The sequence below is a fragment of the Rhea americana genome, unplaced genomic scaffold (genome assembly GCF_003343005.1).
Source record: "Rhea americana isolate MKP2758 unplaced genomic scaffold, rheAme1 scaffold_253, whole genome shotgun sequence".
NCBI classification, from domain to species: Eukaryota; Metazoa; Chordata; class Aves; order Rheiformes; family Rheidae; genus Rhea; species Rhea americana.
This window is the reverse complement of record NW_028186372.1, coordinates 566,678-579,477: the sequence shown is the minus strand read 5'-3', so window position 1 is coordinate 579,477 and position 12,800 is coordinate 566,678. Positions and strand designations below refer to the sequence as shown.

The 12,800-nt window shown below is 37.4% G+C and overlaps 1 protein-coding gene and 1 long non-coding RNA gene across 3 annotated transcripts in view; one reads left to right on the top strand and one right to left on the bottom strand.

Annotated features, from left to right (window-relative positions):
- Positions 1 to 6: 6 nt before the first annotated feature.
- The window catches only part of LOC146594671 (uncharacterized), a 19,854-nt gene continuing 7,060 nt past the window's right edge, over positions 7 to 12,800 (top strand). The window contains exons 1-2 of the long non-coding RNA XR_014896123.1: positions 7 to 109; positions 759 to 985. This is a non-coding gene — a long non-coding RNA (uncharacterized LOC146594671). The remainder of the gene's footprint in view (positions 110 to 758; positions 986 to 12,800) is intronic.
- MCCC1 (methylcrotonyl-CoA carboxylase subunit 1) overlaps positions 6,564 to 12,800 on the bottom strand; it is a 22,348-nt gene continuing 16,111 nt past the window's right edge. Inside the window, exons 15-18 of one of the 2 annotated variants that reach the window (XM_085307125.1) lie at positions 12,484 to 12,621; positions 10,977 to 11,084; positions 9,756 to 9,827; positions 6,564 to 8,171 (exon numbers count right to left, since the gene is read on the bottom strand). In XM_085307125.1, coding sequence (XP_085163251.1) covers positions 8,052 to 8,171; positions 9,756 to 9,827; positions 10,977 to 11,084; positions 12,484 to 12,621 — 438 coding nt within the window. In that variant the 3' untranslated portion in view covers positions 6,564 to 8,051. Of the gene's footprint in view, positions 8,172 to 9,755; positions 9,828 to 10,976; positions 11,085 to 12,483; positions 12,622 to 12,800 lie in introns of those variants that run through there. The other variant, XM_085307127.1, reaches the window with a different exon arrangement.

Sequence of the window (12,800 nt, the reverse complement as noted above, 5' to 3'; positions counted from 1 at the left end):
CTGCCGCACAGGCCGCAGCTTGGGAGGGGGGAGACGCGAAACGCGGCCTCTTCCCACGCGGGGGCGGCCGCAGTCGTGCGGGGCCGGAGCTGGCGCAGGAAGCGCGGAGGTACGTGGGGGTGCGGCGGCGGCGGCCCGGCCGCGGAGCGGGAGCCCGGCCGCGGGGCTCGGCGGACGGACGGGCCGAAAGCCGCTGCTCCGAGGCCGCGGGGGCCTGGAGCGGGTGGGACCSCGGGGCGCTTTCGTACGGGACCGGCCCCGCGCTGGTAAGGTCTCGCTGCCGGAGGTTGCGCTCGCCGTCGCGGGGCTGCTGCTTGCAGCCCTGTAGCACAGACGCAGCAGCAAAAGAGGCTGTTGAAGTGGGAACGATGAGGGGACGGTCGGGGTTAAGCTGCAGTTTAGTCAAGTATCCCGGATAGGTTTTCCCAGGAAAGCCCGCTATATCTACTGCAGGYGCCTGGCAGCTGAGGTGGTGTGGGGAAGGGGAGCATTTGCTGCTAAAGCTTGCGGTGTTGGGAAATCTGGATGCGAACGATCCGGGATCAGATTCTTGTTCTTGCGTCTCCTGCTGAGCTGGCAGCTATTAACGTAAACTTACACATACATKCTGTGTGATTGGTGCGGCTGCTCGTATCACACAGGAATCAAAACTTGAGAAAGTCATTCTTAATGCTTCGTGGTGGAAGTCCAGGAGTGTTTATATCTGTGCTTATACAAAAGGGTCTGAATCTTTTCTCTCTCATTTCACTGAAAATCAGAGTTGACCTTAAGCGGAGCATGGAGAGGTAAAGCAGTATTCGGAGAGGAGAATCAGGCCCGTCCCATGGAAGCGTCCGGTTGCGCTGGTGTTCTGAAACACCGTCAGTGGCTGTCTTGATATTAGGTGTACGGAGCTAAGCGTGAATTCAGCTATCCCGTGAGACACTAGTTGCCTGGATACCTTGAATCCTTTCGAGAAGCTTGTTTTTAAAATCGAGGATGACTGGTAAGTGGCCAGTGTAAACAGCCGTGAACGTGACGCATCAGCCCAGTCCGTGTACACTGTTCCAGGGGAGACAAAGCCAACCTGAAAATTTATTTCATCAAGTTAGGTAATAGCCATCGCTACAACATGCTGCAACAGCCCTCCTGCAGTCTGAAGACATAAATTAGACATTTTCGAGAGTTACTGCAGCATGTAACAATAATCTGAGAGATGAGCTGTGATTGTCATGGGACAGAGACAGGGTTTGTAGGTGGCTTGTTGTTTTTTCCTTAACATCTGTGATCCTTGCTGGCTTCTGTTTTCTGTATTGAAGGCTTTTCTTGGGAGGTCAGGGTGAGGAGGCACACTGGCTTTGCATTTAATTTTACCTATTAACAAGTTGTACATAAGATTCTTGTAACTGAAAAGTACTTTGAAAAAATATCCTCTTTCCATTTTTGTTCACTGAATGAAGCCCCAAACATAAATTTGTTTTAACTGTTTCTTGCTTTAGTCCTAATTAAAAGGCTACTAAAATCAATATGGCCCTTGCTTTGTTTTCAAAGCTAACTTCATATATTTACAGAATGTTGTCTAAATCAGGTGTATTACATGTCATACTCTTGTCCAGCTTCCTCCAGTATAACACACTGTCTCAGACCAGCAATAAACAGCTCTTCTATTTGTAAACATGATGCATACGTTCAGCGATACAGACTAAGTAGACATTATTGATTGTGCAATTTCTATGCAGTATAATCACAGCACAGTAGCATGCATGATGACTTGTCTAATTTATGGTAAGGCTGACACATTTGTTCTGTATTACCATGTGACCCAGTGTTGTTTTGTCATCTCATGTGAACCCCAAAGAAGAACCAGTCAGTGATTTTTAAATCCAGCTGTGCACGGATAGTGGCAAATGCTTACATCTAGGTATAGCACTGATTTGAAAAATGCAGTTTTCTTCACATTGACTAACTTGAGCTCTTTTCTTGAACAGAGAAGCAAGTCAGTATAGAATCTATTTAGAATARACTCCTTGCTAAGAACTTCCACTTAGAGCAGTTTCTGAAGAGGCACAGAGCTTCATGATGGACAATAATCTGGAACAATTTAGCCGAAGAACATCTTCCTAACCCCCACATCTTTCCACCAGCTACTTTACACCCTAGAAAGTGAAATGATTGATTCATTTATACTGGAGGAACAGCCATACAGTGATTATGAGTATTTCCCCTCCCCTGTAAACACTGATTGTGTTTGACTAAGAGAACCTCATCCTATGAACCATCTTGCAGAAAATCTAGTGCCAGTTTAAAGGCCTGGCTTGGAATGACCATATTAGCCTCTGCAATTATTTTTCTTTAAAAAAAAATTATGAAGCACAGAGGAAGTAAACAGTCTGACTCATCTTGTAGGTGTCTAAGCAATTTAACCTGGAAACTGGCATATAGCCAATATCTTAAGATTGTTGTGACAAGGTCACAGGGAAGGGTGTTCACCTTCTATTAAAACTCCTTCACTCTTCCTGCATTAAGTAAGGAGTTACCAAGTTATACCCAGACTAGGGCACAGTAAAGAAGCTCAATTCTATACAACAGTATCACTAAGAGGCAGCAGGACAAGTTTATGTGGCAAAGACAGAAAAGTCCAGTCAGTGAGCCTAAAATCTAAGAGTTTGAAAATTTCCCATGCATCTAACTCTGCACCCTGGCAGGCCTAAATAAACTGAGACTTTCTGGAGCACTGAAAAGGCAACAGTCTTGTATTTTTTAGAACTCAGTAGTTATACTAAAATGAGCTACATATTTTAAAATCAAGGCATTTAAAGTACCTAAAATAATATAAATTAGGAAATGAAAAAGCAGTAAGGTTTGAGATAGCTAACTGATTTTTAAGAGATCTGGAAATGTTCTTAGTTCRGAACTTTTGTAAACAAGGTACGATCTTTGTAAATAAAGAATGTTCTGAAATCTCCCAAGCTATAATCCAAACACTGCCTTCATAGCTATGATTTTATGATTTATTAGAATTTATAACTGAACTGTAAATAAGCCGTAAGAACTGTATATAATACCAAGAATTATGTGTGACTTCAAGAACTGAATGAACTGAAACATGACTTATTTTTTTTTTTTATCAAGTTGAACAATTAAAAGACTGCAAATGTGAGAATCCCTGTGATAGGATGAACAGTAACAAGTCATTCTAATCTAGGGCACATATTTTGCTCTTTATAAAAGAAACAGAAATTTAAGTTTATTCTCCCATAAGTATATATACAAGAGACTTAAGTCTTTCCCCCTAAGGCTAAGCATTCAGTCTTGCAGGAGTAACACAGACATATAAAGCAAGAGTACTAAGATGACTTTTATCTCTTGTCATACATATCATACACATTTAGTCTTTTCCACTCCTCACACTGTCATAACAGCAAACTCTTTTTTTGGGGGGGGGGAGGGGGGAACACATGTCTATACAACAACCCAACCAGTATTAATTTTCTAGTGTCTTGATGGCAAATAGTAACGTGACTACTGTGACTATCAACAAACTAGTGCAAACTTCAAGGAAAGCATGCATTAGCCACATCTGCATATAAAAGTTTTATTTTTAACATTTCTTCTATTTCATACTRTATCACATCTTAAACTGAAAGCTCTTTAGAACAGAAATTGTATCTTACGTTTCTCTGATGCTTAGCACAGGAAGACACTGATCATGCTTGGTGTCTTTGGCTGCAACTATCATACTAGTATTTATCACCATTTCAGTGAGTGCAGGTGCATGCTGATGAGCAAGGAAAACAATAAAGCCCAGAATAAGTGGTCTCTCCCCTTTTCAAAGCTCTCAGCAGTAGTCTTTTCTCCCGACCCTCTTTAGCGCTTTGCTTGCTYTAGTATACAGCATCTCCTGCTTTCCTTACTTTCCAAGTGAGCAGGTTGGCTGTCATTCACAGAGCGACCAATTATCATCTCAGGAGCAACTTTTTGGCACTAGCACTGTTTATCTGGAGAATAGATTAAAGCTAMGAAACAACTATCATTATCATTTCAAAAACCCAGTAGGACATTAGACATACAAATGTGTTTTACTTACTAGTTACTGCAACACTAAAAAATATGGGGTTTTCAACCAGAACACAATGATTACTTTAAAGTAGATTCATCATATAGTCAACAGTTTTCAACCTAACATCAAATGTCTCATAAAAGATGCTGCACTGCTTTAAGAAGCCATTTTCTTTTATTTTATTAAATAGTCAGTCCACATAAGAATAAATGCAAAGGTTTGCATTATTAAATTCTACAATATTGATTTTTTTCTTTTAAATAGAAGTGACACTCACCACAACTAAACTCAACATTCAGCTTCCTCCACATTCTCCAGGACAGCACTCAGTACTACATACTACTTTCCAAATGAAATTCTTACGCAGAAGGCTATGCCCCAGTATTATAAACATATTAAGTGACGTTTGGCTGTGAATCATCCATGTGTACAAATCTACAATTTTGAACATGGTTATCCAACAATTTAGATATCTGTTGAAAATACATGATGTTTGGTAGAAAGCTATATATTTAGACCATAATCCATTGCTATTGAGTGTTCCAGTAAACACATTATACAGAGYATTGTTGAGCCTTCTACAGACAGAACGGATAGAACAGTCAAATAATTCCTGAGGTAGGAAGAGAAAAATATTCAATAGAAATTAATATAGCTCTGATACGTGCCCTGATTAATATGTCTTTTAAAATAGGTATGCATTGCTTTAATAAAAAGACTTTGCTCAGATCATTCTTCTTGTTTTCCCCATCACTTCCTGAATTTTAAAAGTCTCTGCCAAAACACTTGAGTATTCATTTTTTAATCACTTTGAAGACAAGATTTAGGATTTTCTGGTAACCAGGTAGTTATGACCATTCAGATAAAGGAGTCAATCTGCCTTAGAATTGCTCTTGTTTATTTTTATAATTCATTGGCCTAGATTTTTATTGTATAAAATGTAGAATAATACAGCCTTACAAGTAATAACAACATCTACATCTGAAATTACAATTTTACCAGGAAACCTGGAAAAATTATTTATAAAATTTTGTATCCACAAATTTTCCAGTGCTTTGAGTACCATTTTCCTCATTACGTAGAAGGAAACAAAGGCAAATATCCATTAACTGACTTGCCTGAAGGCATGGTGAGTCAGTGGCTGAAATGAGAATACCATCCTGCTCTCCTGCTTTCCACTCCTTATGTCCTAATCACTAATTCAGCATGAATTCAGGCTCCGTGCCATAGAATGGTAATTTACACCAGGTTATGTGTGCACACGCGTGTGTGTGCATGTGCGTGTGTGTGTGCTGTAACTTGGCAGGGCAACATTCACATTGCCAGCATGTTACATGCTTGCTATAAAAAACTGACCAGTAAGCTTACCGACAGCATTACTCTCTGATGCTGTCTCATGGAAGCCATAGTTTAATGCCCTCATTCTTACCTAGAGGCCAACATCTGTGGCTAAACTACATATCCCATGATCCAGTCCCCTCTCTCCTCTCGCAGTGTCAGACAGTATCAGTATAGTCAGAATCAGTTCAAATTCATTGTGTCTATAGAATATGAGAGTCTTGTATCAGAACCTCAGCATTATTCACAAAGGTATATTGATAACTATAACTGGCAGAGATTGTCCTTTTAGCTCAAGTACTGGAATACTACATTTTAACCACTTACCCATTGTTTTCYTCCTCACACTACTACTGGCTGTTCTGCATTCAACATTTTAGTTACGCCTCTTTTCGAACACATTTATATCACAGGGAAATGTTTCACATTTCACATTTGTAATGGACAGAAATTTTCTGACTATTTTGTGAATTAAAATTCTAGATTACAAGAACCACCTATCTTTTTAACGATTAWTTCTTTGTGCATCTCTAACAGTTCAATCAAATTGCACTGCAGCACATTTCAAACAGTCAAATTCTGATAGTGACTGCTGCAAGAGATTTGCTAAGGGCTTAAATTCTGAAATAATCAAAACTACTACATGAAAACTCAAAAATTCTCAAGGGAAACAGAAAAAAATAACAGCCAATTTTCAGAAGCAAGAGAAAACTTCTAAAACTGACAAAATGATTTATCTCCCTTCACTCCCAATTCAGACATTTTGTCAGCTTCCAACGAACATGCTCTTTCAAAGCAGTGCAGATTTAGTGGACAGAGAACCTCCTGCTATATGGTGCAGTGTTCTGCTACAGATTCAGTGTATATATGGTGGTAGATTTGAGAAGACAATAACACCAAGTAGAAAAAATAAATTTTAAATGCCAAACTGCTGTGTCTCTTCAGGACTGACTTCATATTTTGGATGCAGATCCAAAATCTTTAGATAAAGCAGGCCATTAAACTTCCTGAGGTGAAATCGGCTATGACTGGCTAGGTTAGTGCTTCCTAATTGTGATCTGCAGATCATGGTCTGCAAGATATCAGAAGATGATATGCACAACAGCTGCTTAAACTCTCTCATACATAAACATTTTCACATAAGCAACCAAGGAAAGAACAAAATAGAGAAAAAAGAAAACAAACATTCAAAGTTAAGGTTAATTTTTATTTGGTTGTGACTGCTCGTGCAATGTGGCAACACTCCACAAGATGCTCCTGGGGTTGTACATTTTTTTGTTAAGTGGCCACTGGACTACAAGGAAAGTGGGAAATTATTGCTCTGTTTTTAATATACCAACCATACAGGCCCATTATATCATTATGCTTTTGGTCTGCATTGCAGGCAAGGCTGCACAGTTACAGAATCAGATTAGAGTATTCCTCATGATATTGATTCTGAAATAGGATTTCAGATAAGTATAAAGATTCATTTGTACAGATATATCTACATGATTGGGATCCCTGTAGGATCCGTATCTTTTCCTGTCTGCAGTATAAATCAAGCTACAAAACTGTGCTAAGGTGTTCAATCAGTGTACCAAAAGTTCATACCATAAGCAGAACTTCACAATAATGAAAAGATTTTGCAAGTTAGTAACARTTAAAACATGTATTTTCTTCTTCCCTTTTCCTGCATTTCTGAGGTGTTTTTTGAACAAGTTAAAATAAATTTATGATAAACAATCAGTATGCAGTGTCTGACTAATACAATCTTTGCATATCAAAAAAGGCCCATTTTCGCTTCTGCAAGATTGCAGATACAAAAGAAACATAGTCATATTTCATATTGTTATAAAGACACAGTATACTTCATTCTGGCCAATAAACAACATATTGGAAGATGATTAATATGAAAAAATAATGTGAATTTTGAAGTCAATCTTTCATTTTGGCACACATTTTAATCATTAAATAAGTTTTTTTTTTCTGTGTTACTACTTCTTTAAAGATCAAGCGCTCTTTTTGGAAAACAGTCATGTTCCAAATCTGATTAGTGTAGCAAATGCAAACATGCATTTTTAGAATGMTTTTTATCAGATAATTGAAAGTATTTTAAAATAATTGTTGAAATACAGATTTTTCATTATTAGCTGAGGTAAATGGGAAAACAGAAGCACTAAAAGACAGTGACTTAGAGGGATCATGGGCTACGTAACTACCCTGAATTCCTTATTCAGGCAGAATGACAAGCCACAAAGAGGATTTTGCCTGAGAAATGAATTCATATAGTTATCAACTGTCAGATCTCTCTTCAATCAATGCTCTCACACCTCAGAGAAAAAAAGGCTGCTATGAATGAAAAAGTAGGCCAAAGGAACCCTTGCTCTCTGTAAATTATAGTCCTTATGAACAGAGGTCAACATCATTTTCCAGTCCAATACCTTTACACAGGCAAACATAACTATTCAGCAACACTCATGTAGGTCCACTGGTTATATACACATGGTTACAGTATAGTGATGTCCAATATTTCAGCAAAGTTAGCCCAATTTACATTCAAATTATTCAGGGATTGCAGAGGAAACCATTCTGCAATGCACTTTACAAAACAGTAYGCTGAAAACTTGAAGACACCTTCTCCTTAGAAAAAAATCAGTAAAGTAGAAAAAGTAAAATATACTTTCCTTGAATCTTATTTCGACTCAGACTCTTCATCCACAAATTCAACTAGAGGATCATGTCTGTTGGCTTGGACACCTTCTTGGAAATTAACCTTTTTTATCACTCCTGCCTTTGGAGCTCTTATGGTATGCTGCATATGAACAGATTAATAATGAACCAACAGAATATTTTTACAGCCCTCTTTTCTTTCTACATTAAATGCTGATATTACTTCTTGGTGCAATTAAACCAAAACATACTTAATCACTTCCTACAACATATGTATATTTAATTTAAGCCTTATAAAAAATGTTACCACTGTCCTTTTTCCCGATCAATATTTATTGATAGATATACTGGAGACAAAAATGCGCTATGCTACATTTTTAAGCATGAAAAGTTATTTTTCTTCACCGATACTTTTTGTTAATGTACTAGATATCAGCCAAAAACAATACAGTTTTAGTCCAATATGTTAATCATATAACAGATCTGTTCCCTTAAGAGGATTCTGCACATTTACTACAGACATTTTTATCTGCTAGCTAACAGGGATCTTTATCAAATAGATTTTGGCAAAATCTAGTTGAAATACAAATACAGCTATTAGTGACACTGAAGGAATAGTATGTTTACACTCCAATGTCCAAAATGGCCTACTTGTTATTACATCAGGTTATTTTTCCATTGAAGTTTTTAGATAATTTTTTAGAAGGTTGCTTTAACAGCAAAACATTTAATACCAGATATTAATTGCTCATATCTTAGCATATCTTAGCAAGAATTCATTTAAACAAGAGTGTGGTTTTGAAATTTTACACTGTATATTTAGAATAGCACTGAAGNAAAAAAAAAAAAAAAAAAAAAAAAAAAAAAAAACAGAGAACCACTCAGGTAACATCAGTCTGAGATATCAGCTGGCAGCTGGAGAGGCACAAATATTTACCACACAATCTCAAATAATTTGTAATTCTTTTCTTAGTGCACAGATGTTGAATTTCATGTAATTTTACTTTAATTATGAAAAACCATGATAAAGAAAAGCATATTTTCTCAACAACCATAATTCTGCTAAAGCAAATTGAGTTGTAAAATAAATGAATAAACCCAACCCCAGTCAGTATGGGCTACAGAAAGTATACCAAACAATTTTAGCCAATGTCAAGCAACGTAACGGACGATATGACGGCCAAAATACTATTCCACTGAATGCCATGGGGTGAATTACAAAGAATCTTTAGTTTACTCTTGGTAAAGCTTTATGTAAATAATAATCAACACATTTTAAACAAGAAAATCCTGGGCATATTTACAGAGTCACTATTAGCTAAGTTTCTGCATGAAGTAACTGCAGACATTAGAATAATACACTTATATCACAGAGGGAAGCCAAGAAACATACCTAAGTGGTGTTAGAAAAAAGAAGGGATTATTAGCTCCTTTGGTAGAAACAGAAGGATTTGCAAACCTAGCCAAATGAATGTTARAATACCTGAAGAACACCACAGACTATATATTTTATCCTTTTATTAGCATCCTTTATTAATAAAGGATAACAGCAAACGTAATCCTCTAAAATCTAGTCAGACCCAACACGTTTCACAGCATATGAAGCAATACTGACATCTATTCAAGCCAGAATCTGCACCAAACTTCAATAATTCAACTGAAACTGATTGAAGTATCACCATATTTTTATTTTCTCTGTAATTAAAACCTTTTATATGTCACTCACCTCCATTTTCATAGCTATCATAACCATTAGAGGGTCTCCAATCTGAACCTTATCCCCTGCTTTCACAAACACCTACAAGGGCAAGCAAAACGGGAAAAATCATRTATGTCTGTACCATTAAAAATCATCATATGGATCTTGATTAGTACAAGAGGCAAAAGTCTCTGGTTGGATCTACTGACTGTGGTTTTGCAAAACCTCATAATATCTTTATTATGTTAAGCTGGGTATCTGAGTTTCATAGATAATACTCAGGGGGAGGTAAAGGCTACAGAAAAAGGTTCAGTAACAGCTAGCAGGATAAGCAGGAAGCCATTTACGTATCGAAGAGGAAACACTAAAAAGCAAGGTATTTCCTAGGCTTTCTGGCTTAAGAGCTTCTATTCTGAGCGAGAAAGCCCAAAACCTCTTCCTGGAGTCAGTCATTAAAGTTGTTTCTAAAACAGAGAGAGGATAGCTGGAGACATTTATTATTTCTGTAATAACCCTGCAATAACTTTTCTACAGTATGGGAAAATGCACAATACTTGCTGAGCTAGAGGAAAAGAAAATTAACAAGAGGGAATATGACTGTTGAACTTAGTATTAGAAGTGCATTGTCTGGAAAGTGAAAAAGGGAACTCTGGGTTTTGGTCCCTGTTTAATAGATTATTTTATGTGTCTTAAACTAAACTAACTCTAGACTGAGATTGTCCAGAAGCTAAACTTTAGGGGCGTTTGGACCATGTATTTATATGGCTAAATTCCATTTATATCCCTCTTTATACTTCTATACTTCTGGGCCTTTCTTCTCTGAAACAACAAAACACAGAGCTGAACAGAAAAGACATTTCTGAGCTTAACTGTTTTTGGCAGGTGCACCCATCATCTCATTCTTTTGGTTGGATGACACAGTTCAAACAGCCTGTATAACACTTCATTGTAATTACTTTCTAAGCCAAAGGTCCCTGAAGAAACAAATTTATTCAAATGATCAGATTAGTTAAATATTCAGATTTTTGTGAGCTCTGGGAAAAGGACACAGGATGCCTGAAACACTCCTGCACAACCGCTGCTAAGCGGAGTAAGCAGGGATTTTTTTCAGTTGGGAGGAGCCACATAGAATTGACATCTTTAGCCTTGACTCCTTCCTAGCAATACCAAAGCAAGAACCATTGTTGGAAGACTGAACTTGGGTATATATCAGAGAATTCATTTTCCTACTCATACCATTATAATTACCTTTTCAATTGTGCCAGTCATGGGCGCTATCGCACCACCCTGCATTCCCACTGAACTCACTGCGGATAAGTACTTGGGGACAGGCAGGCCAATCTGAGCATTACCTTCCTACAAAAAGAAAGAAAGAAAAGAMAAGACTGAATTAATAACATCAAAAATTATCAGAAATATCACTAATACACACACTGGCATACACGGACAGAACAGGCCTAGCTTTACGCAGAGGCAAATTAGTCAATTGTCTAAGGTGGCAGACTACTGTGGCCAGGGCAGCAAAAGGACTACGGGCATGCTGACTTCTTTACCAATGTCAAAGTCCTCAAAAGCTAGGCCTGATGCTCCTGAAGTATCAACAAGGAAGCAACTTCCCCTGTGGAGAAAGGAGGATCCATATGGATTTCTGTTCCAAACCCAGACCTTCCTTATTCATGCAGCAAGAGCACAGAAGGTTTTAGAAAACGTGTGAAAGCTGTTTGCCCAAGGAAAAGGTGGGCAGGCTGCTGCAGTAAGTGGGGAGCAGACTGACATCTTCATCACCAGCCACTGTCAGTATGGAGAATGTTCCATAATCCACAATAAAATGGATTCAGTGCTAAGCTTAGTGAGAAATTCTCACTTTCTTCCAAAATCCCCTAATGGGGGAGAACCCCCAAAGTCCTCCCAGACTTGCTACCCTAAAGCTCCTGTGATTTATTCCAGATCCCTCACCTCAGACTCCACTTTGATACCACAGGAAAACTAAACTTTGCTATTCCAGCATGAGTTATTTTGTCCTCACCATTGGAGCAGCAAAGTTTTCACTGCATGCTGCTGAAAATCTTAAATGGCTCATAGGTAGAGGTTAATTATTAAACACAGAATTATTTATTTACTTTTTTAGATTTTAGATTACATATACTATTGAATTACTTAAGCCCCTGCAATCTTTTTCATTACCACAAAAAATTACTAGCTTAATCATGCAAATTAGGGTATCTCTTTCAAATGTCATTACTAACGCAATGCAGATAATACCACAGCAACTTGTAATTCCAATTTTCTAATATTAGCTGAAGTAATCCTCCTTCAGACTCATCTTGATTTCCCTTATCATTTAATTTTAAAAATGAAATAAACCAAACTAAAAAGTATCAAAATTGATACTAAAAGTCTGAGTTACAAGCACTTTCAAATCCTTTTTAGTTGCAAATTATTGCTACAATTCTAAGACAACCTCAGATACGTGACCATTTTAATTTGGGAGTGGGGTCCTCCAACACCATTAGCTACAATCCCTTTGACTCAGATAATTGCATTTTATCATTATACAGGTAATAACTCACTCACAGATCATAAGCAATAACCTCCAATTATACTTATAAATTCAACATTACGCATCACTATAAAAAAAACTTGAACTTAAGATTCTCTTTCACACTCCCTTCCAATTTATATTGTTCATTTAGACTGGTAAAACTATGCTTAGYTGAGATTTTACACTTGTGATAATAAAAAAACGGAACTTTACCGGAGAGAAGAGATAAATGGTGTTGTCCACAATGACCAATTTAGACTTACAAACTGTTCCATTTACTGAAGATCTCAAGTAAACAGAATCACCATCATTGAAGATATCTCCAGAAATCAGGAACATTTTATCTTTAATCTGAAAATTAAAAGCTTTTATTAAGGACAAAGCCTAACCCTTCATGAAGTAAATACAATAAAACAGAAGTTAGGCTTTACAGCATACTCTCACAACCTGTGATTCTTCACAGATAATTCTAGAATTAAAAAAAAAAAAAAAAAGATTTTTTCTAAATCTACTTTTTTTTTCTCCAAATA